Source organism: Vulpes lagopus, chromosome 23, assembly GCF_018345385.1.
Source record: "Vulpes lagopus strain Blue_001 chromosome 23, ASM1834538v1, whole genome shotgun sequence".
Lineage (NCBI taxonomy): Eukaryota > Metazoa > Chordata > Mammalia > Carnivora > Canidae > Vulpes > Vulpes lagopus.
The window spans coordinates 10,932,692-10,960,044 of NC_054846.1; the positions used below are offsets into that span (position 1 = coordinate 10,932,692).

Here is a 27,353-nt window from a genome sequence, read left to right on the forward strand (position 1 = left end):
CGGGCAAATGCTCAATGAATAAGTCTCTTTAACTACAAGTGGAAAGTATCTCAAAATGTGTTGAGTACTAGTTCAAAAGTTGGCAGGCAAGGGGAGAAGTAGAAAGGATTTTCCAAATGGGTTTGGATAATGCAAGTCAAATGTAGTTTCTCATCATCAGCCCATCAGCCCAAATGTTGTCCTTTGATGCTTTGTCTGCTCAACCCCCTGAGAATCTATCATTTACCTCTTTAGCGTTTGTAAAATTCCCTTCTTTTCCCTGAAAATGTCAATGGCTGACTTTGAAAGCTATTCCAATCAGCATATAATGAATGAATGAATGAATGAATGAATGAATGAATGAGTGAAAGATGCTTATTACTAGAAAATCACCCATGTTTTCATTTAAAAAAAAACCAGCATTCCCACTTAGTTTTCCATCCTGTAAGTGACTAAAACAAAAATAAACAAATAAATAAATAGCCAGCCGTCCTAGGGAAAGTTGTAGTATGTTCAAATATATGTAACTCACTTTTGAAGAATTCATGTGATATATATGATGCACATTACCTAATACACAGTCAATGTGTTGAATGAATAAATGGCCATTTTTTTGGGAACAATATCCCCCCATGGCCTTTAGTTTCAGGCCTCAAGAAAGTGCGAGGTCGTCTTACCTGGGGAAGCACTCTGTATATGGCGTTGCCACACTGAGTAACCACTAGGTCTCGGTCAAATATTATGTGAAAAGGAAAAGCTTTGCAGAAGGTATATGGGCTGATGCGTGATTCCTGGGTACCATTTTCTTCAAATCTATCAAGATCTTCATAAAAATCTTCTTCTTTTGACTCTTTTTCCTCAATTAGAAATTGAGTATGATCACATTCTTCATTTCTTTGCTGAATAACCTGGATTTCAAAGGGGGAGATGGTGTTGATTGTTTGCACTTCAGTTTGGTTAAGATATCTAAATACCTAAGAAACTGGGTATGAGAATTGCATTTAGAGGGTTAATTTAAAAATAGGAATATATGCAAATACCATACATGCCTTGGGCATTGTCTTATGCAATTTGAAGACTGAATAATTATTTATAATAAAATTGCAAACCTAGTATCAGTCCCTTAGTAGCCCAGATGGCCTCTTGGGTAGAATTAGAAAAGTACCCTCTTGTCCGGGTAGGCTTAGCCTACTCAGCCAGGTACACTTGTGCAGTGAGTGACCTATAAAGCATACAAAGTGGCTTTATTTAATATGATAAAAAATGATATTCACAAACAGAGGGAAATGAAATAACAGAGACATATATTTTAAAATACATTCAATATCAGGCTGCCTAGATGGCTCAGTTGGTTTAAGTGCCTGACTCCTGATTTAGGCTCAAGTAATCATCTCTGGGTCATGAAATCAAGCCTTATGTTGGGCTCCAAGCTCAGCGAGGAGTCTGCTTGAGATTCTCTCTTCTTTGCCCTCTGCCCCCCCCTCACTAAACAAACAAATAAATAAAATCTTAAAAAAAATACATGCACTGTCATTTTTATCCATCAAATGGCAATTTTAAAAAATACCAAATTGGGTAAAACACAGAAAAAGAGTCATCTCAAATACCACTAGTGTGAGGGGATCTTGATTAAACTTGCTGATTGTTAGGTTATTAGATTGATAATATACAAGTAACCTTTAAAAAGTTATATATACTCTGGTTTAATTACAAATCTAGGAACTCATCTAAGGAAGTAATCATAATACTGGGTAAAGCTCTATAATTTAAAGAAATAACTACATTTCTAAAATACTCTAAATAATATATATAATAAATATAGAATACTACAAATAAATATTTATTATATACATATAAGTAAAACATTTCTAAAATATTATTCATAGGCAAATACATTACTAAGATATAGAAAAGATGTTTTTTTCTTTTGAGTTCAAGAAACTACAAGCAATACATCCTCTTAGAAAGGGAAGTACTATATCTCAACTGTGGCCAAATCCAAATGGAAGTTGTTGGGGCAATAGTTCCTCAGTTAAAGCTAAATGAAAGCAGAATATTGCTCTTTCCCACTTTTTTTTGTTTGTTCAGGAGTTCACTGCAGCACACTTTGAGACTGCGGAACAAATCACAGTTAACACGGATGCTATTGTATATATTCTTTCAAAAACGGTTTCCTGATGGAATTAGGGTATTACTATCATCAGTGTCATACTAATCTACTACACTGGCTAAATAGTAGTATTCTTATTTATGATTTAAACATTGTGCCCCACTAAGGCTGATTTCTCTAAAGTTTCATCAACAAAATAAGGTCAATCTTAAAATTCAAGCCTAATTTTGATGTTCTGCTCTGATTTTAGCTACAGGAACTGAATTATATGCAACTTAAATTTACTATTTAATTCCTCAATTCTGCTCTTTTGCTTTGATTAAAATGTCAAAATGAACTGCTCTCTGACCATATTTTTAATCTCTTCTTGGTATATTACTTCTTTACATGGTATAATATTCCTTAAGTAGTTAAATCGTCTGGTAGCTCTGGACCTGTTAAACTTACAGATCCAACTTAAGAATACTTAAGGAAATTAAAACAGTATCTTTGACAAAAATTAAATATATAAAACATAACTAAAAATGAAAATATTTCAGAATTCGTAATGGAGTACTTGAATAGAGACCACAAGGCAACTTAAATATTGTATAAAGTAAACCATGTAATTAAGCAAAAACTTGAATTTTATATAGAGTGTGCTAATGGCTGTCAACCTTCCATGACAAATACATTAATAACCATAGCAACTGCAGTATCTAAGTATGCTCTAATTTGAGTTTGTTTCCTAAAGTGTCTATGTATTTTATCTCTTGCTCAACTTGCCTAAATAAAAAAATAAAACCAAGAGTAGATAGACACAGTGTGCAGATAGCCCCTCATAAAGGCTCACTTAGTATAGATGTAGTGTTAGTTTGGTGTCATGATCAAAGATCAGAAATGAAAGGCATATAATAGTTTGACTATTAAATTCCAGTGAGATTCCTAATCATGGATAAATTTTGGTTCTTTACCGAAGGTTTTAATTTAACTTTAAAATGTCTCTGGATTTGATAATGTCAAGTTACACAGAATCCCACTTCGTAGTTGTAGAAAAACTAAGGTTGCACCTGGGAATCACCAACAAGTGCCACAGAAAGTATTGACATCAACTCCTGAAAACAAAGAAAACCACATAATCTAACATGACATTACTAGATCAAATATATGGGATGCTTTCCCAATATAATCCATTTAAATGTTACAATTTTTATTTGCCATAATGCTGTACTTAAAGTTTGGGCTTTCCTTTGTTTTTTCTTAAGATTTTATTTATTTATTCATGAGACACACACAGAGAGAGGCAGAGACATAGGCAGAGGGAGAAGCAGGCTCATTGTGGGGAACCCAATGCAGGACTCGATCCCAGGACCCCCGGGATCATGACTTGAGCCAAAGATAGACGCTGAACCACTGAGCCACCCAGGTGCCCCCAAAGTTTGGGCTTTCCATATGTGCTAGAACATAATTTTGATGCCTAAGAAATATCCACAAAGAAAAAGAGCTGAAATAAGATATCCCTCTCGCTAATTTTCTCAGACTCAGGGCCGCTGAAAAATGGCTCTTGAGGCCGAACATGCTGAGCGCACAACAAACAGCTGACCAGGAGAGACTACGTGGGTTACAAAGAGTAAAACGATGGTTCTCTTTATTGCCTGGCTGTCGTAACAGTACTCTGATATCACTCAGAGCTAAGAGCAAGTGTTATCAAGAGCAGCACAACTTTTAAAGTATAAAGCCTGGTTTCTTTCACCTAGTAATCTAATTTAAAAAAAAAAAAAAAGCAAAACGTTTAGGTCACAAAGTGAGAGGTTCCAACTATATTTCGGGGACAGGCAGAAAAAATCTACAAAGAAATAATGAACAGCAAAACAATATCTAAGTTTATATTATCTTAGAACGTGACTACCCACATAATGAGGTTTTTTGTATTCTGGAGGCTACAACCTAGCCAGTTACATATCCTTTTGCTCCCCAGTTCTTGTGTGCTCACAGGAGATGCAAACTAGATTTCATGTGACCTTATGGAAAGAGATGATCTGCTGTCACAAGGACAAAATATCCTGTATAATGACTTCCAAGGTCAAATATAGAATATTGCTCGTGCAGCACTGTTTTGGTTCAAGTATACCTCTGATGAGGCCCACTAGCAGTGATAATTAAAGGCAAATTCACAGAGTATCATGTTTAATATTCTATGTATCTGATGTGTTCAGAGGGTCTCCATCACCAACCATTACCTTCATGTCTATTTCGGTGCCATGTATTTGTTGAGCTACAGTTTTGATGATTCCGATGACAATATCCTGAAGTCCCTCTCTCTCGGAGTAGTAGTGCAGAATGAGTCCTTTGCCCTTTTCTGCATCCGTGCACCTAAAGGAAGGAGCACGCATGCCTGGGTAGATGGTAGCAAGGTGATCATGTAGAGCATCAAGGTTCTGCAATAAAGGGGAGATGGGATGAACAAACGATGCTTCCACAGTGGCAGCTAATACTGAGAAAACAAGGTAGGGAAGCAAGGCTCAAATCTGAGGTTAGTTGGCAGAATGACTGAGTGAGGACTCACATAGCACAATCTTCCCTTGTGCACCAAGACAACTGAAGGTAAGGACCATAGAGAACTTAAAGCTAAAGTAGTATAATTAAGAAAAAATATTTTAAAAATATAAAAAGAAAAAAAGAGAGTGGGTGGTTGCATTGACCAGATGACAGGCCCTGAAGGGGGCACTTGATGGGATGAGTACTGGGTGTTATGATTTATGTTGGCAAATTGAACTCCAATAAAAAATTTTTAAAAAGAAAAATAATCTGAGGCTATTAACAGTTAATATATTTTAAAGAAGGATAAATAAACAAGTAGGATGTAAAAAGTATGACTGAAGCAAGAAAAACATAATTATGGGCTAAAGCAAAGATATGCATATTTATAGGAGTTTGGAGAAGGTATATATGCATGTTACGTTAGAAAAATACGAATGTCTAAAATGATCACATATTACCCTCTGTTTACAGTCCTAACAATTATTAATTCAAAACATTGTATCAGTGATAAACATACGAAAACATAAGCATATTATTTTGTGAGGTAATGTTTTAGGACTGAAAACCTTTTTATAAATTAAAGTAGCAGGATTGTTTCATATTTATTAGTAGCCGCCAATCAAGATACAGCTCCACAGCTGACGTGAAATAATTATCTTTTTGAACCAAATCTTGGAAAACTAATAAATTTACCAATAAATACTTTTTGTACTTGTAGTTTTGTCATTAACGTAGAACATACCAAACTTCCCAGCATCCTGCATTACTCACTAATACACAAAACTTATTTGTATAAAGATCACCAGGAGAAATGGTGCAAACCATGTGTTTCATTTGGTCCGACATGGTTTTTCAAATAATAGCTCATAATGTGTTAGCGGGTGTGTGTTACACATATGCGTAGGATACACACAGCATAGCACAGTATATGAATGAAGAGTGAAGTAGTTTTAGAATTAAGCTGACTTTGATTTAAAACATGACATTGTCCTGAGCCCTGTAACAGCATGGAACTGAGCTGTCAACACCTGAATGAGCATGGGAACAATTATCCCCTAGAGACTACATAAAGGAACGTAGTCTTGCTGGCACCTTCATTATAGTCAGGCAAGACCTTAATGGACTTTGATCTAAAAAAAAAAAAATAAGATAATAAATCTGTGTTGTTCAAGGCACTTACATTTGTGGCAATTTGTTATGGTAGCAATAAAAGCTAATACGCCAAGCAAATAGTAATCTATCAATAACTGGTGATTATCACTAAAAACAAAGGGATAAAATGGTTTCAGAATGCAATAGCATAAAAGAATGCACCAAAAAAAGAAGATGCTGGACATAGGCCAAAACTGAACTATAGCTCTGGTTCCAAATGTCTCAAAGAAGCCAATTTAGGGAAACAGAAGTATCCAGTAAGCTATTAGGAAGTGAGTACAAGGTGACTCCATGGGTGCCCAAATTCAAGAAACGGTCGACCAGGGCACCAATGGCACTGTGGTTTAGTTTTATGTCCCCTCCATTCAATGATTCATTCATTCTATAGCTAAGTCACATGCAATACATATTATGAGCTGTTTGTGGTATAGGCCGGGGACAGGGTAGAGGATCTGACACAAATTTGCATGACATGGAACTTTACTTTAAATAGCTCATAGTTCATACCACAAACAAATGTGTAGAGTGACTTTTGATGAATACATATGGGAGCCAATAACTCAGACTGAAAGAATAGGGTTCAAAGGCTTCGAAGTGAAGAGAAGCCCTGACACTAGGTCATGAAAGGTTGACTTATGATTCAGATAAATGTTTCAACAGTCTTCTTAATTGGGTGAATCTGGTTTCTTTGTTAATTGCCTTCATGCCTAGTGATTTTTGTTTTCTTCCTGAAAATTACACCTGTTATAATCCCATCAGGCCAGCTCTTAACAAAAATTTCAATTCATCCTAATTGCCTCTAGAGGTTGCTATTGCCACATAAAAGGAATCCAATATGGCAGACAGCCGATGAAATGAAGACCTAAAACTATTTTACTTGGTTCAGGGGTAGGAAGTTCTTCCTGTAAGTTTTCCTCATGTAAATTCTTCCCTGGAAAGGGAAGACATGAAGACTGTTTCTTTATAACCCGTCCAGATCCCTTGTACAACTACTGGTGTTGGAAAAAAAAAAATGATAGAAAAATCTGGTGAGAAAAATCACGAAAAAAGTTTAATACTTATTTCCATTTCTCACAAGTAAGAATTGAGCTTGTTGCAGCATTTAGGAAACGTCCTAATGTAGATAGTCCCAGGTACTAGGCTGTGGCTGATTTCAAAGAAAAAAAGAAATTGAGTCTAACCATAACTTGAAACACGTATCTTAATTTCTTCCCATTCTTCCTCTACAAAATATTCAAATATATCATAAATCAATATGCCAGCATCACTTCCATTTCCAACTATTTTCATCTCGAATCATATTGTGCCATTAGCACATTTCTATATGTAGCTACACAGATGGCATGAGGCAGTAGTAACTGGTAACATTTACAGTAGCAGCATCATTGATGCTAATGAAGGCCAGAGATTGGCCAGGATAGCCCAAGACCACTTTGCCGTGAGTCACACAAAGGTAGACATGGTACCTTAAATGGGGACCCATTTTAATTTAAATAAAAATCGTGATAATAAGGTATTACAATTGATAATAAAATACTGCTTAAATTGATCACTGCAAAGCAAGTGGGATACCAAAACACACCAACTCAGAATGTTTGTCTTTTACGTTTTTGTGGTAACCAACTCTCCAGAGGCTTACTGTTTTATTGAATTTGAATTAATTAAAAGGACAAGTAAAGCGCTTTCCTGGCATAAAAGATTTAACACCACTTAATGTAATATTGATTTTCTGTAGAGAGCATCTAACATACAAAATACTCTTGGGATTTCTTTAGTTACAGCTTTTCTTACTTGGTTTTATTCTCCTAAAATTAAAGTGATGTCCACAACTTATCTATTATTAGAAATAGACTTCATGACTCAAAATTAAGTTGATTTCATTTGAGCACATTTATATTGCTAAAAGTGTGCTTTCTTCATTGTTAGACTGTGCTTGTTTGCAGCAACCTGGAAGACCACAGAAAAGATTCTCAAAAAGCCAAGGGAAGAAAACTCGGTCCACCTTTTATAATATGATCGACATAAAGCTAATTATTCATCCGCATGCGTGTGGCAATGTACCTGGAGAATAAGAATTTCATATTAAAACTGGTATTCTGTTTTATTTCTAAATATACCATGGGAATAGGTATACAAAAAAAGACCTGAATGGCCAGTTTACAACGAAGTATACATACATAAAAGAGACATAAAAAATGTAAACATATATATTTCAGCACAGTAGATGCCCAGCAAACAATAAAGCAAACCTGAAATATGCTTTGACTTCATTCTTCTTAGCTTTATAAAGTTAGAATACAAGAAAGGGATAGACAGCAGGTCCATTCATCTATTTTCTCTGAAGATGCCAAAAAGGGTAGTCAGGTTTTCATTTCACTTCTTATGTTCTGATATCATTTTACTGCTTTTTCTACAAGTGAAACGAATACACTTTTTCTACTCAGGAATCCTGCTATCCATAACTCCAATGCATCTTGTCACCTAGCATTTATTATTTGCAGAAGAAAAAATTAGTGCTGGCATCCTGGGAAACTGTGCTGGAGTTCTGGATTTAGTACAATCCACAGATTCAGGAAACAAATGAGAATTTATTATTCCTTTGAGAAATACTTTGAAGTTCCCTATTTTCAAGGATCTTGGAATGGTTCAAACTAAATGCAAGTTGTCTCTGTAATATGCACAGTAAAAATAAGTTCACACATAATTATAGAGGCAGAGTTTCCAGGAATTAACTACCTCATTCCCCTGCTTTCTCAGCATCTGATGAAAAATCTCTAAATGATGCACATGTTACGTGGGTGGAGTCCTTGACTTGAAAGTTTTAAGAGAGATTTTTCGGTCTCCAAGGACCCTTATCTTACTGAATGGGGAGAAGGGAGTTGCCTGTGTTATTGGAGAACATTACTGAAGTTTAGACTGAGAAGAAATCTTAAAAAATTAGTCATTTCAGGGCACCTGGGTAACTAAGTGGCAAAGCATCTGCCCTTGGCTCAGGTTGTGATCCCAGGATTCTGGGATCAAGTCCTGCCCTGTAGGGAGCCTACTTCTCCCTCTGTTTCTGCCTCTCTCTCTCTCTCTCTCTCTCTCTCTCTCTCTCTTCTCTTTCTTTCTCTCTCTCTCCGGCTCTCATGAATAAATAAAATATTTTTTAAAAATCAGTCATTTCAAACCTCTCTTTTATTAGGAAGGAGGATGAGATAAAGCATTTCCTTTCCTTTTATTCTTATACTTCTGAAAAATACGGCCAACACCGGCATTTGTTTACAAGCAGCATGCAATCTGAAAATATTTTGTCAAGTTTTGTAAGAAGTAAGTCATTTTAGAATTTGAGGATAAAAACTTTTAAGCAACTAGGATTAAATAAAGGTGGAAAACCCATATAACGGGAAGCACCAAGGTTGAGGTATGAATAGCATGAGATCAGGACAAGTAAGGTTAATGCTTTAATGATACTCCTGCCTCTTATTCTTGGAGCTACTTTGTAGGAAATAGCCTTTCAACTGAAAAGAAAATCTTTTTAGGAAGAAAAAATATAAATATCTTATTTAAAAAGAAATTGTATTGAAGTGAAAATTATTTCACTTAATATTGTTAAAACTACAATATAATTATCAACACCATCTTCTCAAGAAAAATATTTTAATTAAAGAAAAAAAAGGCAAAAAGTCATAGCATTACCTGAGTAAAATATTTTACCTACTATACTGCTTTTAAATGCATGTCTAAAAAATTTATATACTGCAACTGACAATATTTTGTAAAATTGTGAACATATATATCATTTACCCAAGCAGAAAACAATCTTACAATTCTAAAATACTCATCTTCCCTTATAAGTCTTTACTTGTCCGTCACCACTTAATGGGATGAGCACTGGGTGTTTTTCTGTATGTCGGTAAATTGAACACCAATAAAAATTAATTTAAAAAAAAAAAAAAAAGAAAGAAAGATCATAGCCCAGCAGACACTTTGGTTTCAGACTTCTAGCAGCCAAAACTGTGAGAAAACAAATTTGTATTGTTTTAAATACAATAATAAAAAATAATTTGATATTAAAAAAAATAAGTCTTTACTTGTCAATTTTAAAATTGCAGGTTATAGAAACTGGCATTTTGTTTTTTGTTTTTTTTTTTAAGATTTTATTTATTCATGAGAGACAGACAGAGAGAGAGAGAGAGAGAGAGAGAGAGAGAGAGAGAGGCAGAGACACAGGCAGAGGGAGAAGCAGGCTCCATGCAGGGAGCCTGACGTGGGACTCGATCCCAGGTCTCCAGGATCAGGCCCTGGGCTGAAGGCGGCGCTAAACCGCTGAGCCACCGGGGCTGCCCGAAACTGGCATTTTGGATGTTGAGAAAAAGTTTTCCTTTTGAAGTTCAAAAGTTAAAAATAAAATGAATGGTGCATTTTTGTCTAAGAAATATTATAAATAATTTAGAGAAGTATCAGAATTTCACAGCTGTTCAGGAAAATCCTCATATTTCCCAAAATAACACTTTGCACAAACATTTAAGAATTTTAGATCTGTCATCAATCCCAGAGGGCTCCTGGTGGGCTGGCCAAATCACTGCTGTGCTTTAAAAGCCAAAACCTCGGGTCAACCCGAATTTGAAGAAAATCCCACTGAGGTCTGCACAGCGGTGCTGGTAGAGGGACATTCACGTATGAGAACTGAATGAAGGAGTGAAACCACCACCATATCAAGGTTAGTAGAAGGAACCAGTGTTTCCAAGCAAAAGATAACAGAATATTTGCTTGATATCCAACTGAGATTCCTACGCATATTTAAGCAGGCTCATCATTTAAATTCTAACTAACCTCTAAGATTCCGCATTGCTCACTTAGTTGTCATTATTCAACCTGGCAGCTTCCCATGCTTATTTAATTTTCACTTTACCACTATAAATTATTGAGAGGTAGAGAATATACAATGTAAAGGAATATCATACCCCAGGGAATGAATTGGTAGCTCCACTGTAGATTGACTTGGGTTTCATTCCTTGAGGCTACATATCATTCTTATCAAACATGATCTGCCCAAAGCTCCTGACTCATCCATAAATACGTATGTAAGTGTAGGTGGACACACTAACATAGACATAAAAAATGAAGAGGAAAACAGTACAGAGTGCTGTTCCAATTATGTGTTACTGCATATCAAAGTGCCCCAGACTCATTGGCTTATAACAGTAAGATATTATTATCTTTTGTGATTCTGTGAATTTTCTGGACTCAGGAAATTCTTGGGTTGGAGTAGACGAAGCTGGGGACGGTGTCATCATAATGCTCTACCGGGCTGTTTTCCCAGGACAGGTCACCCAAAAGGCTGGTAGTAGTTGGCCCTTCAATGGGAGTTCAGCTAGCGCTGCTGTCTGAAAGCTTACACAGGACCTCTCCATGTGGCTTGGGCTTCTCACTTCATGATGCTGGGCTCCTGCAGGGAGCATCCCAAAGGCAACTATTCCAAGATACTCAGGTGGAGACTTGAAGACTTATTATGATCAAGCCAGGAAAGTATCAAAATGTTCCTTCCACCTGTTCTATTGTGCAGATAATCACAAAAGCCAACCCAGATTCAAGAGAAGGCAATGTCACAATGCAGAGCAGCATGGGAGATACTAACACAATGATTTTTTGGAAGATAAAATAGGCAATAATGCAAACAGGACAATGGAAGTAAGATGATCATGGATTAAGGTGGAAGTACTGTCAGGTTGGCCATTCCTTACTAGCTAGGTTTTTTTTTTCTTTTTTTTTTTTTTGATGAAGCTTTCAAATCCTATATGTTTTCTGCAGTGTTTTAATCTATACACTAGAAGCTTCAAATAGAAATTTACTACAGTGACAGCATGAAACCCCACATTTTATTCCTAAATTTACAATTAAGAAAATGACAGAAGAAAAATTCTTGCTGAAACATGGTCTTATCTGTAAGATGATATATTCAAGTAAAATATACAAAATTCAAAACTAAAAATGTCCTCCTGTTTTTTTCTTTATCTCTTTTTGATAAATCATATTCCATTACAATCCTAGCTAAAGGTTTAATTCCAAGGTTTAATATTATATATATATATACATATATATATATATATATATATATTTTTTTTTTTTTAAGAAAGCAAGAGTGGAGGAAGCTGGGAGGACCACAGGGAGAGGGAGAGGAAGAGAGAGAATCTGAAGCAGGCTCCATGCCCAGCACAGAGACCCACTCGGGGCTTGATGTCATGACTGTGAGATTGAGACCTGAGCTGAAATCAAGAGTTGGACGCTTAACTGACTGAGCCACCCAGGCACCCCAAGGTTTATCTACTTTCATCAGCAGTCTACAAATTGATGGTTTCACAGGAGATTTAAGAAAAACAATCCCAAACTATGTAATGTTTAAAAGCACAATGTTTCTAAGAAGTTTCCTCTAAAAACGTTTCCCATACTTTATTAATACTTAATCTATTTAGTATTTTTAGCTATTTTTTTGTTAAAGTCTTGAGGTAGATTAAAAATAAGCATAATGTGAAACTTTTTAAATTGAATTTGGAAGTACAAGAGAGTTTGGATAAGCAGGGCCCTGAATTTAATATTAGTGGCAAAGCCTCTTAAAGGGGAATTGTCCATTATTTAAACTGTTCAAATTGTTAAATTTAGACATTAAATTGTTTACATTGACTGATCCAGGGAAATGAAAAACTTTACATGAGAAATATTTTTCTGAAACTAAACTACAGATAATTTCTATTCAGTGTGTCCTTGAATATTAGATGTCTAAAAATGGAACAGGAATATTATCTCAATAAAATCACCTGGGCCAAATTAAATATATATATATATATAATAAAATATTACTAAATCAATAAAATATCCTGGGCCAAAAATATAATATATACATATTATTATACTAGCCACATATATATACAACATATAATTCAGAATTAGCTAATTCTAACATTCAAAGATTCTCTATAGATTGTCTATTATAGGCTGTGCCTGGTACTAAGAACTTTTGGAAATTATTTCAAGAAAAGCAAAAATGTATGTTTAATAGGAAGCCATTCTTGTATGTACTTATTTATTTATTAATTCATTCATCATTCATTCATTCATTCATTCATTTGAGAAAGAGAAATAGAGCACAAGTATGTGAGGTAGAGGGCAGAAGGAGAGAGAGAGAGAATCCTAAGAGGGCTCCATGTCCCAAATGGAGCCCAACACAGGGCTCGATCTCATGACCTGAGCCAAAATCAAGAGTCGAGTGCTTAACCAACTGAGCCACTGAGGCGCCCCATGAGCCATTCTTAATAATGTATCCAACTGAGAGGCTGAAGAAAGACAACTTCCAAGGAATTTCTCCTTGGAAGCATGATAAGTGGTCAGAGCTGCCCAGCCTAAGGCATAATCAAATGATTTCCCATGTTATAATTCCAGTAGCTACTTTATTGTTGCCTGGAAATTCCAAATGGAGATATTAGAATGATCATTTTGAAAGTTTCTAGATACAAATAATGTAACTTGTATATTCATTAATAAATAGTAATTTGCCATGTCCACATTAGATGGAAATTTCTAGGTGGAAATTGTCTATTATTATACATTTCAAACTATAATTCATCTCTAAATAAAGTTATATAGTTTCATCAAAAGAATAATAATAACATGAAAATAAAATAAGTGTTGTTATCCTTAATAAAAGAATTAATCTTGAGCTGTTGGTGTATTTGCTTTTTACTTTTGTACAAACAACAAATGTTCATTCTTCAGTCCTCAAAAATGGTATTTATTCATTCCCAGATATAGATTGTATCTGTGGAGATACCATCATTAAGAGATTACACATGGTCTCTGGTTCCATGAAGTTTACATTCCAGCCCAATAAACAGGAAATGATAGTACAGTGTGAGAAATATGAGGGCTGGGGAAATAGAGTGTACTGTGAAAAAATGAGAAATGGCAATTTCTCTGACTCAGAAAGGGCAGAGATTGGAGAGGGGAGTGATGTCCTCCTGGAAGAAGTAATTTGACCAACAGGATAAATAGGATTTATTTAGCTGGAAAGTAGCAGTAACAATGTTCTAGGTAAAGGGAAGAACAGGTGCAAAAGTTCAGAGGATAGAGAGAGCAAGATAATAACAAAGACTCTAAAAGAAGTTCTCTTCGGTCAGACTTTGGTAGAGGAAGAATAAGGACGGATAGGGGATGTAAGTAGTTTCAATAATTTTAATTACTTTCTACCTTTTCCAGTGAGGAATTGGGAATCATTAAAAGGGTTTAAGCAAGAAAATGTATAATGAGATATATTTGAACTTTCAGAAAAAATAGTAGGGTTATAGAATGGAGAAGAGATTGGAAGAGTCTTGAAGGGAGGCTGGGAAACCATCCAGTCTCTAGAGAATGATAGCTCCCACAAAAGTATAGAGAAAATAAAGAAAAGTCATAGAATTCTCAAAATTTAGGAAATAGACTCTAAGGATTGATGCTTGTTTGAAATCAGAATGAAAAAGAAAAGTTTTTAAATTCTCTTTAAGATAAGACCCAGCTTACCTTACTCTTTAATGAAGGATTAAGTCTACAAAAAATAATGTTTTATTAATTTATATAATGAAAAATGTAAATTTTTATATGGGAATGAGGATCTTAAGACAATTTACGGGGTATCTGGGTGGCCCAGTGGTTGAGTGTCTGTCTTGGTTCAGGGCGGGATCCCAGGGTCCTGGGATCGAGTCCTGAATTGGGTTCCCCACAGGGACCCTGCTTCTCCCTCTGCCTATGTCTCTGCCTCTCTCTCTGTGTGTCTCTCATGAATAAATAAATAAAATCTTAAAAAAAAAGACAATTTATGAAAATCAGTCGCTTTATTTTATAATCACTTATACAGAAAAAAAAATTCTTTTAATGTCTATGTAAATAGCCTAATCATAAGATAAATGCCTACAGTATTTTAATCCATTCAATTTGCTGGTAAGACATGCAATTTGAAAAACAGGACAAAAAGGAATTGGATAAAAAATAATAATATTGGTGAAAACTTCACAAAATTCTAACTTTCTAGTTTCTTCATTGTTCACACTGAAAGAAAAATAAAATCACATGTAATTTAAAGATATATTAACTAAAGTTGCGTATTGACTTTGAGGAAAAAGGACTTAGAGCTACTTAAAGTAATGCTGCCCAATGGAAACAAAGGCAATAAAAGCCACTAGAGCAAGCCACAAACGCTAGCCACATAAGTAATGTTAAATTTTCTAGTAGTGATGGTTAAAACAGAAAAAAGGAAACAGGTGAAATTAATGTTCATGATACATTTTTATATAACTCAATATATCAAAAATATTATCATCTCAACAAGTAATTAATATAAAATATCAGTTATTTGTATTCTTCTTGTACTGCTTTTGAAATCTGTTGTGTATTTTACCCATAGCACATTGAATTTCAAATACTTAGTAGCCAAGGGGGCTAGTGGCTATCCTATTGAGGATGGGGCTCAGGAACATAGAGAAACACACGGGGAGGCCGCTTGCTCTCTTCCTGTGCCATTACAAATTTAGCAAAGGGAAACAATGAGTAAAGATTGACAAAAATTTTTGTAAAAACATTTGGATGGTTGTTTTGTTATGTAGACGTGGCCATTGAGAATAAAAGTTAAAATTAATACAGAGGGACTTCAAATCGCAACTTTGCCCATAAAATGATGCAGGTTAATAAAAGTATTAAAAAATGGAGTATGTATTCAAAAATCCAAAATGCCAATAAACTTCAAATATCAAACTTTAATCCATTTAAAATAACTCATTTAAATACAGCCTGTTAAAGCTTAATTTAAAAATCGCCTGGCAGCTCCTTCATTGGGAATTGGCAGCTTTTTTTTTTTTTTTTTTTTTTGACACCAGTAGTTCTATAAACCCACGGCAGGGCATTGCAGACCAGTTTCCATCTTGATTTAATGCTGTTTTAAGTTTATAAGAAAAATGTCACTATGTAAACAACAGACATTTTGATTAAACACTATAGTTCTTATTTTGGCTGTTAAATCAATAATGCAGCTGGATTGAAAGTAGTTTACATTCCCTCAAAACTGGGCTTGGGTTCAGCTAGTATTGCGCTGACATCATTTACCAGCAAGATCTGGCCGCTTTAAGCAGCCAGTTTAGAAATGTCCTTTACAAACAACCACATAATTTTTCAACCTTCACACATTTCAAGAAGAGGGTCTTACAAATGCCTGTGCTTAAAATAGGGCAGTCAATCCAAAAATAGTCTCTCATCTAATGTGTAATTTACTAGTAAAAAACTTTTAAGGTAATTTAGACAAGAATAGAAGACAAGGGGGTTTGGGGGCCTTATTTCTTTCACTTCACCTGAAAATGCCTTTGGGAGGGCTCTCCGGTTTCCTTCTGTACAGCACCTTAATTAATATGGAACTGGGAGTGATGCTTCTCGAATTTGTTTTGGTGGCAGAGCACCTGAAAGCCATGGTGCTTTCCCCCAACTTTGAGCCCAGTATAATCTCAATACTGACATATCATTTAACTACACTATACAAACTAGGAATACCTTAAAAGAGAAAATAGGACCACCTTATATTGCTAAGACATAAACCCACCACTATTAGCACATATAAACCATTAAAAGGGGGGCAGTTAAACATCACAATAGGCCATGTTGAGATGTTCGGAGGATGTTAATTTCCAACTTGGATGTTCAAGGTGGGCAACCAAAAGTTAAGGGAAAAAAAAAAGAAACAAAAAATGCTAAAATGTATTCGAGACCACCCTATAACCGTTATTTTATGTGAATTAGAAAAAGTCACTGTAAAAAAGAAAAAGAAAGTAAAAGTCACTGTGATTCCATTTCAGTAGCAAGACACTGTCGTCTAGCTGGCTGTGCAAAAGTATTCTAGAGCCTCCGTTTAAGAATTACTAATACAGAATTTTTAACTACAGAACTTCAAATTGCTTACCTGTAGAAATTCTCTGACATTAGATCCCAGGACACGCAAGATTGTATCATAACCAGACTCTTGGCAAAAGACAAAAAACATCTTCCCGAACATTTGGAGGATTTCCCCAGCATTGAGATCTATTTATAGATTTGAGAGAACAACAGAACATATTATAGCTAGAATATTGTTAATGGGAAGAATGAAAATAGGTGCATAATTTAAAAAATTAAAATATCCCCAACTTTTGTGCAAGTGGACATAGATCCACAAGAAAAAATTCACAGGGAAATCTGTGAAGACAACATAGTGACATGTCAGCAGCATAGATTGGTACTTATATGCAAAACAGTTTCTCAGCTTTCACAGCAAACTACTTAATTAATTTTGAAACCTGTATTTAATGTACTAACTTACTTTTTCTGGAAAACACAGAAAAAATCATCAAGAATGCACATGACCATATTTTCATGAAAAATTGTTTTCTCCATGTAAATATGCATATTTAACAAGTTGGTTACAGATAATGTGTACCCCAATATCATGCTTTTTTACGTACTGTTCAATTATTAATATTTCCTAAAATCTTTATATTTTTTCTGTAATATCAATTTTAATAACCTCATTAGCATAGACACAATAATTTATTTAACCAATCCACTCCTCTCAAAAATGTAGACTTTTCCAATTTTTGCTAGTACAAGTAATCTTGAGATAAAAATATACATAAATCAAAAATATATATATTCAGAAATCTTAACGTAAGTAGATCTAATAACTCTTTTAGGAAAAATTCCTAAAGGTTTTGTACATTTTTTAAGAGACTTTGACTAATGATGCAAAATTATTCTCTACAATGTTGTCTTTATTTAGCATCAGATTAACAATATCTGTGATTTCCTCTTTAACTCTACTTTTGACAACACTAGACATTTAACCTTAAAAAATTCACACATTTCTATGAAAAAAATTCATATTTGTTTCAGTTTTGATTACTAATGAGGCTAAATATTCTTATTATTAACAATTTACCATTCTTTCTTTGTGATCCTTGTATTCTATAATAGATATTTACTCATCTAATTATACTTGGCAAAGCTAAAAAGCTGCTTTCTGTTCTACCCAAACTGTAGCCTAGCTGCAAATTAAGCACATGAGAATAACTTTGAGAACAACTTTTTTTTTTCCATGAAGCTGGTTTTGAACCTTGCCTACTTTGCTCGAGCTTTCCCTAATGTAGGCCTCCATTTCTTGTTCCTTTCACCAATAGTTAACAGAATTCGTGATTGCAAGAGAGATTCAAAAACAATAGTTTCTGCACACGACACTTGCATAATTACCGTATTGGACATCACAACTGAAGTTATTATCACATTAAGTGTCAAAAATTTTTTTCCACCCTGACACATGGTTTTCTGGGAAGGAATGCTGAGAGCCTCTCCACTGTCTAAAGAGCTTGTAAAGGAAAAGTAGGCCTCAGGACAGCCTGAGCCTTCCCTCCACCATCGTGCAGCGTGCACCCTGCGTAACGATACAATGGGATCTTGGTTTATTATTCCTCTGGGCTTCTCTGTGTAACCTAGCAAAGAAGGAAAGTCACATTCAACTTACTGAGGACTTTGCTTGCAGCAGCCACCAAATCATAAGTTTTGGAATCATCATATATTATTCTGACAAGAAATTGTCCTTCTTCATCTAACTGTGCCTCTTTTCTGGAAAACAAAAACAAGAAACGGGGAAAATGCTGAAATAAAAGAATAGCTAGTATGGTTAAAACTACTGTATAAACAATGGCTTTACACCTGAAATGGGATGTTTGTTTAAATCAATGCCATGTGCCTAAAAGTCTAATGATTATGGAGATTTAAATCATTTCACTTTCTCCTCCTCAAGTTAAAATGATATGTTTAAGCATATTTTAGCAAGACTGACATTTATAGAGTACTCTAATGCCTGATATTAAATATAATCAAGAAATAACTTTGGGTTTAACAAATAATCAGCAAACATTGGTTGAGTCCCTATATGTGCCAGTCATTGTTCCGGGCATTAGGGATGGAGCCTTTAGCAAGATAAACAAAAATACTTGACCTCTTCCAACATACACGTTCTAGGAGGGGAGATAGATCGGGAATAAAACTAATAAGTAACATATAATAGTAAGTAGTTTGAAGAAAAATAAAGACAGGTAGTGAGGTAGAGAGCTTGAGTACAAAAGCCAGGAAGCCTCCCTGAGATATGGGCATTGAATAGAATCTAAAGGAAGCTCTGGGAGTGAGCCATGAGCAGTGTGGGGAAGAGGGCTAGGCAGGAGAGGCCTGGGGCCCTGGGGCACCAGCAGAAGTCAGAGCGGAACAGAGAGGGGGCAGCATAGCCGTAAAGGAATGGGTAAGAGTGGTAACAAGGGTCGGGTGGACTTTAGGATGACTGTGGCATTTACTTAAAAGAGATGGATAGCTTTGGCCTTTGTGATATGAGCAGCGAGAGGAACTGACTTGGGTTAAAGGAATCAATCCTGCTGTTGCATTAAGGCTGATCTCAGGCAGAGCAAAGAGACCAGTTAGGAGGCTACCATCAACTCTCAGGTGAGGAAGCCTGGTAACTTGATTCCAAGGGAGAACTGGTCCAAAAGGAATATATTCTGCAGGCAAATTCAACACGATTTGCTGATAGATTGAATAGAGGATGTCAGAGAAAGAGAGGACACAGAGTTGGCACTGAGGTTTTGGCCTTAGAAACTGGAAGGATGTTGTCACCAATGGCTGAACTAGGAGAGGCTGTTGGAAGTGGACTGAAGCAGGGGGGTAGGGGTTAGGGGATGGGTTAGATCAAGGGTTATGTTTTAGGAGCATCTGGTTGACTCAGTTGGGTAAGTGGCCAACTCTTGGTTTCAGCTCAGGTCTTGATCTCAGGGTCGTGAGTTCAGGCCCTGCATTGGGCTCCACACCCAGCATGGAGCCTACTTAAAAAAAAAAATGGTTATGTTTTAAACATATTACGTTTGAGTTTCCAAGTGGACTGATTAAACCTCCTAATATATCATTAGCTTATTAAATACAGTAGGTCAAAATATTTACAGTGTTCATAAAAGGAAATTATAGTTACCATTTTTAATAGTTGTCATGATCATATAAATATATTAATTTTGATAGGATTTGGATTATTTCTCTCAAACAAGTGTCCAAAGGAGAAATCTATTATTCAAAATATTGCCAGCTGTAGAAAAAAAACTGACAAGTTTACAGAGATCTTTTCCAATGTTAAATTCACAAAAATTCATGGAGCTTGGAAATCAATCTGACTCGGTCCAATTCATCTAAATCCCCGTAGGGTGCCAGGAGAATGCAAGACAAACTAGCCACTGTCATCAGGTGAACTTGGAACACAGTAGCTGGAATAGCTACTTGTGAAATGCTGCCAAGGCAGGTCATGATCCCTTTCTCTCTCTCTGAAGCTGTGTATCACAGCTGCTGTCCATGGCTGGAATACCAGTGTCTGCTCAAGGGAAAAACCCCAAATGGTGGTATGTATTAGGTCCAGGTGGGATGAGATATTCTTAAAAAAAATACCCTGTGTTCTTAAGAACATACTATTTGCCTGCAGTTATGCATAACAGTGCATTAAAAAAAAAAGCCTGATTATGGTAGGCACAGAGATCTGAATTTCAGAGCCCAGAATTTATCGGTTGAATGAACTTGGACAACTTACACAAAGCCCATGAGAATTAAAGCTCTACTTTTTAAAAACAAGAGCAATAATATAACCCAGCTTCCACACTGTAAGAGATACAGTGTGCCAAAGTATGTTCTAAGTTGTTGAGGAGTGTGTGTGTGTGTGTGTGTGTGTGTGTATATATATATATATATATATGAATTAATTACTAATGACTAATATATATGGATTAATTATATATATATGAATTAATTACTAATGGCCATAGTGCTTCCCATGTCTACATATTCAAAAAATTAAAGAGCTGTATATATGCAGATGTGGAAGTCTCCCTTTTGGTGAACATACACAACTATTAAATGAGGGGAACACATGTTCCAGACCTCAAGTCTTTTTAATACAAGAGGTCAATGAAATATTCCCAAATTATGAAGAAATAATGTACAAACACTGACTTATCTCTTGATAAATGTTGTTATGTGTCTCACACATTCTAATTTCTAATTGCATAAAAATGTAAAATATAGGAAGGGAAAACATTTAAAGAATCCTCTGCTACCTTGATAACCATTGCTAATACTATAGTCAAGTATATTCAAGTTGTTCATGGTTAAATATACTCATATGTATGACATACACCAGATTATATTGCCTTAAAAGCCTCCTTTTTTGACTTAGCATTTGAGGGGGATCTCTTCATGTCAATAAATACATTTCTATACTTTGCATACAACTGCACTGTTATAAACATATTGAAGGTTTAGTGGATATTTAGATTGCTTTTATTTTTTTCAAGTATAAACAATGTTGTGATGAGTATCTTTGTAGCTAATAATTGTATTTCTATGTAAAAACAGAATAAATTCCTAGAAATGGGATTTCTGATTTGAAGGATACGGATAGCCTATTTTTTTTTTCTCATTTTGCCGCTAACATTTTATTACAAAATAGCACTGGTCAACAATTAGAATTTTGAAGCTTCTAATTTAGGGCATTCTAATAAAATATAGATACATTTTTTTAAATTAAATATATAGTAAAGTGTAAATTAACTTATATTCTCACCATACCGTATCCTCTCTCTTCTAACTGGAAGAAATCAAGTGACATAAATTCTTATAATAAACTCAGTTCCTCAGAAACACTCACCAAACCGTAACAATAGTTAAACGAGTGAAGTAGAGAGTACTCAATCCCTCTGCATAAAATAGAAGAATGGCCATTTCCCTAGAAATCCCCTAACCATGAGTCAATGCATTCCTTCTTTCCTTTCTGCTTTAATAAAATAAGCTCCCTTATCGTTTAAGCTTTGCTTCCTGAAATTATCAGCCCAACATGCTCCCCGGAGGGAGGCTGAAATATAAATTAAACAGTAGTACATGGAAGGAAATAATCATCTTCTTTGAAAAATGTCACATTAAATTCTAATGAATTATTTAAAATACTTAGGATTCCTTATTTACATTTATCTTAGAAATCTTTCAGAATTTTGAGTGGCCCTTTAATTAATCCCCCCCAACTCACCCTGGAAAGGTGGTAGTTTGCCATCAATATTTGTGTACCTTTTACGCCCCAGACACTTTTCTAAGTACTTTTAATATGTCAGTGAAGGAAATAAAGATCTCTGCCCTCAAAGAGCTTACATTTTAACTAGAAGAAACAATGAACAATAAATATATAATCAGTTTTATAGTCATTCATGAGGCGATGAATGCTACAGAACAAGGTAGATGAGGCTAAGGGATGAGATTAGGGATGTAGGCAGAAGGAGAAGGATGCAATCTTAAACATACTGATTATAGAGACTTCCTTGGAGAAGTTAATTAATTTCCCAGCGAGATTTTAAGGGATACAATTGATCTCCATGACCTAATCTTTCTGGACCCATTTTCCTTTCTTCTGTAAATCATTTATCTTCTCTTTTCAAGGGAAAAGTGAATTGGAGAGGTTACAGACACTTTAGTAGGAGATGGTTTAATACATTCAACTGAGCAGGGAATTGCAAAAGGAATAGTATGCTAAAGAATTAATTTCATGAAATATGCTCAGTGAAGCTACTAGAAGTGCTTTCTACATGTGTCTCAAATCTCAATACGACTCTTCTTCTATCTTCTGGACAAATTTCTATTTGTTCAGACTTTATGCTGTCAAATAGTTTGGCCTCCAGGAGGTGCAGAGACATGATAATAATCTCTCAGATAGACCTTCAAGATATATCTGCCACTATTTTTTTGAGGGAAACTTCAGTGAGATCCCTTCTGACATTACATTCTTCTTTTTCTCCATTTGGAGATTTTTTTTTTCCACTGGTTACTTAAAACCACAGAGGGTGATCAGCAAAGAAAAGCTGGGAAGTAAGCTGATATTCAGATTAAATAAATGATTTATATAATTCAGGCACTAGTAGCTTACTGCATAATTATCTGTAAGCTTGTATATTTTTCTTTTTTTTTAAAGATTGTATTTATTCATTTATGAGAGACAGAGAGAGAGGCAGAGACATAGGCAGAGAGAGAAGCAGGCTCCCTGCAGGGAGCCTGATGCGGGACTCGATCCCAGGATCCTGGGATCACAACCTGAGCCAAAGGCAGATGCTTGACCACTGAGGCACCCTCATGTCCCTCTAGCTTTTTTCTCAAAAGCAAAAGTAAAGGATGCATCAAATGCATAGATATAACATTTCTAACAATATTTAAGGTTTATATTCTTGATAGAGTTTCTTTTGTGCTTAAATTATTGAATTCAGCCAAGTACACTAACCAAATTTTCCAGACTCACTCATCTTTCAGAATATATTTTCTAAGTATTAACTTTGTTTAAATTGTTGCACACACAAAGCAAGTATGTAATTCCCTATTATTGAAATCATATTTAGTTTACATGTAAAAAAAGCCACAGGTTCCTCTAGGAAACAATTTTAAATTTTCTCAAAAATGAAAGACTTTGGACATACATTGTTTTCCAATAAATTTCAGATGACAGCAAATATCATATGACACCAGAGGTAAATTGGATTAAAATATATTCAATAGTGCTCAGTCTTCCATCCTTTCCAAATAGTATCCCTTGCAGTAGTCTGTGTTAGCTTCACATATACTCAAAAACTGTATTTTGGGTTAAGCATTACATTTTTCTACTTGGTGCATTACTCAATAAAAGAAGTCAGCAGACGGTAAGACATATTGAGAGATTTATTTTTAAAGTGGCTTAAATGACACTGGATGAAGTGGGAAAAAAAGGCACTTTCTTTGGTTAACAAGTAAACCTAGATAGAGAAAAACCCATCTGGTTTCATCTGTATCACAAGTCATAGTGTTTTCCCCCTCACTGTGCCAAAGAAGCAGCTAGGCTACTTCCATATGGAGTCACACTAAGCTTGGGCAAGTTCATCTCTAAGTGTTTCAGTTTCTTTATCTGTAAAATAGAGGAACAGCAGTATTACCTGGAGCCATGTTGGTTGGCAGAGTGAGTCTACGTGAAGGGGTCAGAATAGTGTTCCCCACCCACGTACTGCTCAGTACATCCAACTGGCAATAGTCTAGTTGTTGAAGAAGATGAAGGAGGAGGGGCGGGCAAGAGGAGGAAGACAAAATGGCAAGTGGAAGAAGAGAAGGAAAGAAATGGCAATCAAATATTGGGAATTTTTATTCAGCATCAGAAGAGTCAAACTAAAGGTGCACTTAATTTGTTGATTAAATGGTAAGTGTTCTATGTTCAAATAGCCCTAAAAACAAATAAAGCCTATCTCCCCTAAGGGCTTCAAGAATACAGACCAAGCTCTCACATTCCACATATTTGTAGCCACAATAAGTGCTTAAAAATTAAGTAGGCAAAAAAAAAAATTAAGTAGGCATACGTGAAAAATTTTCCTAGTAGCAATTCCCTACTTACTTACTTTTAAAGACCGGCTATTTGTTAGAATTTGAACTGATCATTTAATTACACTAATTGCTTTTCCCCAAAAGAGTAGCAGGTATTTATTTATATTGTGGTATTTTGTGGTTTTGGTTTTTGCCTTTTGCTTTTTCAGTCACTGATGCCTAACCCAAGACCTGGAATAGAACATGTGCTCGCTCAATCAATGTATCTATGTTTTTAAAAGAAGGGAATGTATTAATTAAACATATTTCCCTCACATGTTTCTAAACTGCCTACTAAAAATCAAACAATCCAACATTGTTGTAAAAGTGAGCAGCTTGTTTTCAAACTGCTATTTAATTTTTAAGGATTAGGTGCATAATTTGTCACAAATATCCAGGCTACATTTCCCATAACTCCATACTTAAGGAGATATTTATTCCTTAGCTGTGAAATGTGAATGTACTGGAATGCCTGGGTGGCTCAGTGGTTGAGCGTCTGCCTTCGGCCCAGGTCGCAATCCTGGATCCTGGGATCGAGTCCCGCATCGGGTTCCCCGCAGGGAGCCTGCTTCTCCCTCCGCCTGTGTCTCTAACTCTCTCTGTGTGTCTCGCATGAATAAAAAAATGAAATCTTAAAAAAAAAAGAAATGTGAATGCACAAAAACTGAATTCATATTCTGACACTGAATCCCTGTCATTACACAATTTTCAAAAGTTTAGTATATACTAGAAGGACTTGGCTTTTAGGTAAAGAGGTTTCTTATCGAGGTATGAAAACAAGTGCTCTGTGATGCTAGATCCTGAATATAGGAATCTTATTTTTTTAAAATTTTTTTTTAGGAATCTTAAATATAAAGTCTCAAAATGGGGTCTGATCTCAGAAAGAAAAAGTCGGCACACATCAAAAAATCAACCTGACCAATTATCTTTAAAAACCATGTTTAATTAAAAGACAGAATGGTCTATTTTAGTGTACTGTAGGGACATCATAAATGCTGAGTTGTGCCCAACCAGTACTAAAATTAAAAGCCCCCACTTATAAACCACAGATAACTATATATAATATTAAAACGTTAAAAATTCCTATTTTTTTTTCTGTGTGGTTGTGAAGTATTAATGGCATCTCAATTGTCAGTAGTGGATTCCCACTAAAGTCTGAATTGCAAAGGAGAAACTCTGCTTTGAGGCAGCTGCGGAGGGGAGAGAGGAGAGGAGACAGGCCTTTGAAATGCAGCGACAGCTTCCTGCTTGGAGTCTCCTTGGGTTACTACAGTCCCTCCTTAAGTCAATGTGTTCACTCATCCAAGTACTGTAAACAGTAACAGTAAATGCTGTCAAGAGTGACACAGATTAGGCAAAGTGACATCACTCTTGATTTATAATGATTTTTTTTTCCCTTTGTACAAGTTGCCACAAGAGTCTCATCAGTAACTGCCCAAATTCTGAGGACACATCCATAAACATCTCACACGGACCATTTTCAGTAGCTTCATCAGACAAATGCATTCACTTAGACCTTTGTGGGTGCACTTCATCATGAACTCACCTTGTGAGTGTGCTGAGTCACAGCTCTTCTAAAAATAAATAGGTTGCTCAAAATTTCTGGGGCTCTGGTTTTCTTTAGTAGATGTCTTAGTTGGTGAATATAAAACTACCTCTAAAAATGTCATAGCCAAAATCACCTCTATCAGTGCTTGAAAAGTCCAGGAAAACAAAAACAAAAAATGAGTAGTAACAATGCACACCCACATTGCCCCAGGTCCATGCTAACCTGGCCGCCTTCGGAAGGAAGGTCATAAGTCCTTCTCTTTGAGGAAAAGCACATAATATGATCATTCGAAATCCCCACTGTTCAAATCCCTACTGTGATGATTAACAGCTGAGTGATTTGAGACAAGGCTTTAAAATCTTGAAGCCTCGGTTCCCTCACTTATAGAATGAGGACAATGAACAACCCTATTTTCAATGGTGGCTGTGAGGACTGGGGAGACGATGGGTACAGAGCACTTAGGACTGGGACTGAGCAACCTTAAGGTCAGCGAGCAGCAGAGATGAGCCGTAACATTCAAACTGAATGACATGATGAGCATTGTCATCTGGTTTTTACATTTAATTTCAATATTACAAACACTTATCCACAGTTTATAACACTGACTTTAAGCAGCACCATATCGACCCGACTTTTAGACATTTGCTAAGGGATGTGATCTTGTCCTGAATCCAATCCATTAACTGGCTTTTGGTATATGCAATTGGTAATCCAACAGTAGGGTTTTTTAATCCTTTTAAATATCCGTACACATATGGAGATAACGTAAATGAACTGGGGCTCCTCTAAAACGAGATGCTATAATACAGTGCTCTATCTTCTGCCTTTGGTGATTAAAAAAAAAAAGAGAGAGAGAGAGAGAGAGGCCATCTCAACAGATCTTATAATGTATTATATAGTGGTCGTAAATGTCATCATTCTTTTACCTGGGATAGAAACTTCTTTAACCTCAGTATCTTTTGACATAAAAAAAAAAGGTGCTCCCTTTCACTAGACCCATGTCATGTCAAATGATGACATTTTTTTTCTGTCCTGGTTACGGAAAAAAAAAATCTGTGAATATGCATGTGTTCTACTCCCTGGAAATTAAAAATGTGAAGGATTTTACACACACACACACACACACACACGGGAAAAAGAGAAGAAAAAGACAGCAATCTAGCAGACCCTTCCCTAGGTAATTGTTACAAAGGCTAGAATCTACTAAGACAAAACACACATTAATCAATAGTAGAAAAACATAATTATAAACTCTGGTATGGACTATAAAGAAAATCAGTTTTGGAGGTTTTCTTCCCTGAAGAAGTCACATTTGTTTTGCCATCTCGAAGCTGAGACCCATTTCCATTTCTGGGTAAGGGATGGGGAGAATGGAGAGAAGGAGAATGCTAAGCACAGGTGTTATCCTGACACATAAAATTCGAAGCCTTCGGGGACTGGGCATGGCCCACGAGGCTGGAGTGCAAAGAGAAAGCAGCGCAGGTGGACTGAAAGGGTCCCAGGTTGTTTGAGTGAATCTGAAAACTGATCCCAAGGAATTTCAGTAAAGTAACAATTTAATATTTCATGATTCTACAATGA

The 27,353-nt window shown here is 35.7% G+C and overlaps 1 protein-coding gene across 1 annotated transcript in view; it reads right to left on the bottom strand.

Annotated features, from left to right (window-relative positions):
• Nucleotides 1-27,353, bottom strand: part of GUCY1B1 (guanylate cyclase 1 soluble subunit beta 1) — a 47,888-nt gene that overhangs the window by 12,391 nt on the left and 8,144 nt on the right. Inside the window, exons 3-6 of the mRNA XM_041739053.1 lie at nt 18,303-18,403; nt 16,713-16,831; nt 4,309-4,506; nt 657-887 (exon numbers count right to left, since the gene is read on the bottom strand). Of these exons, the coding sequence (XP_041594987.1) occupies nt 657-887; nt 4,309-4,506; nt 16,713-16,831; nt 18,303-18,403 (649 nt within the window). The remainder of the gene's footprint in view (nt 1-656; nt 888-4,308; nt 4,507-16,712; nt 16,832-18,302; nt 18,404-27,353) is intronic.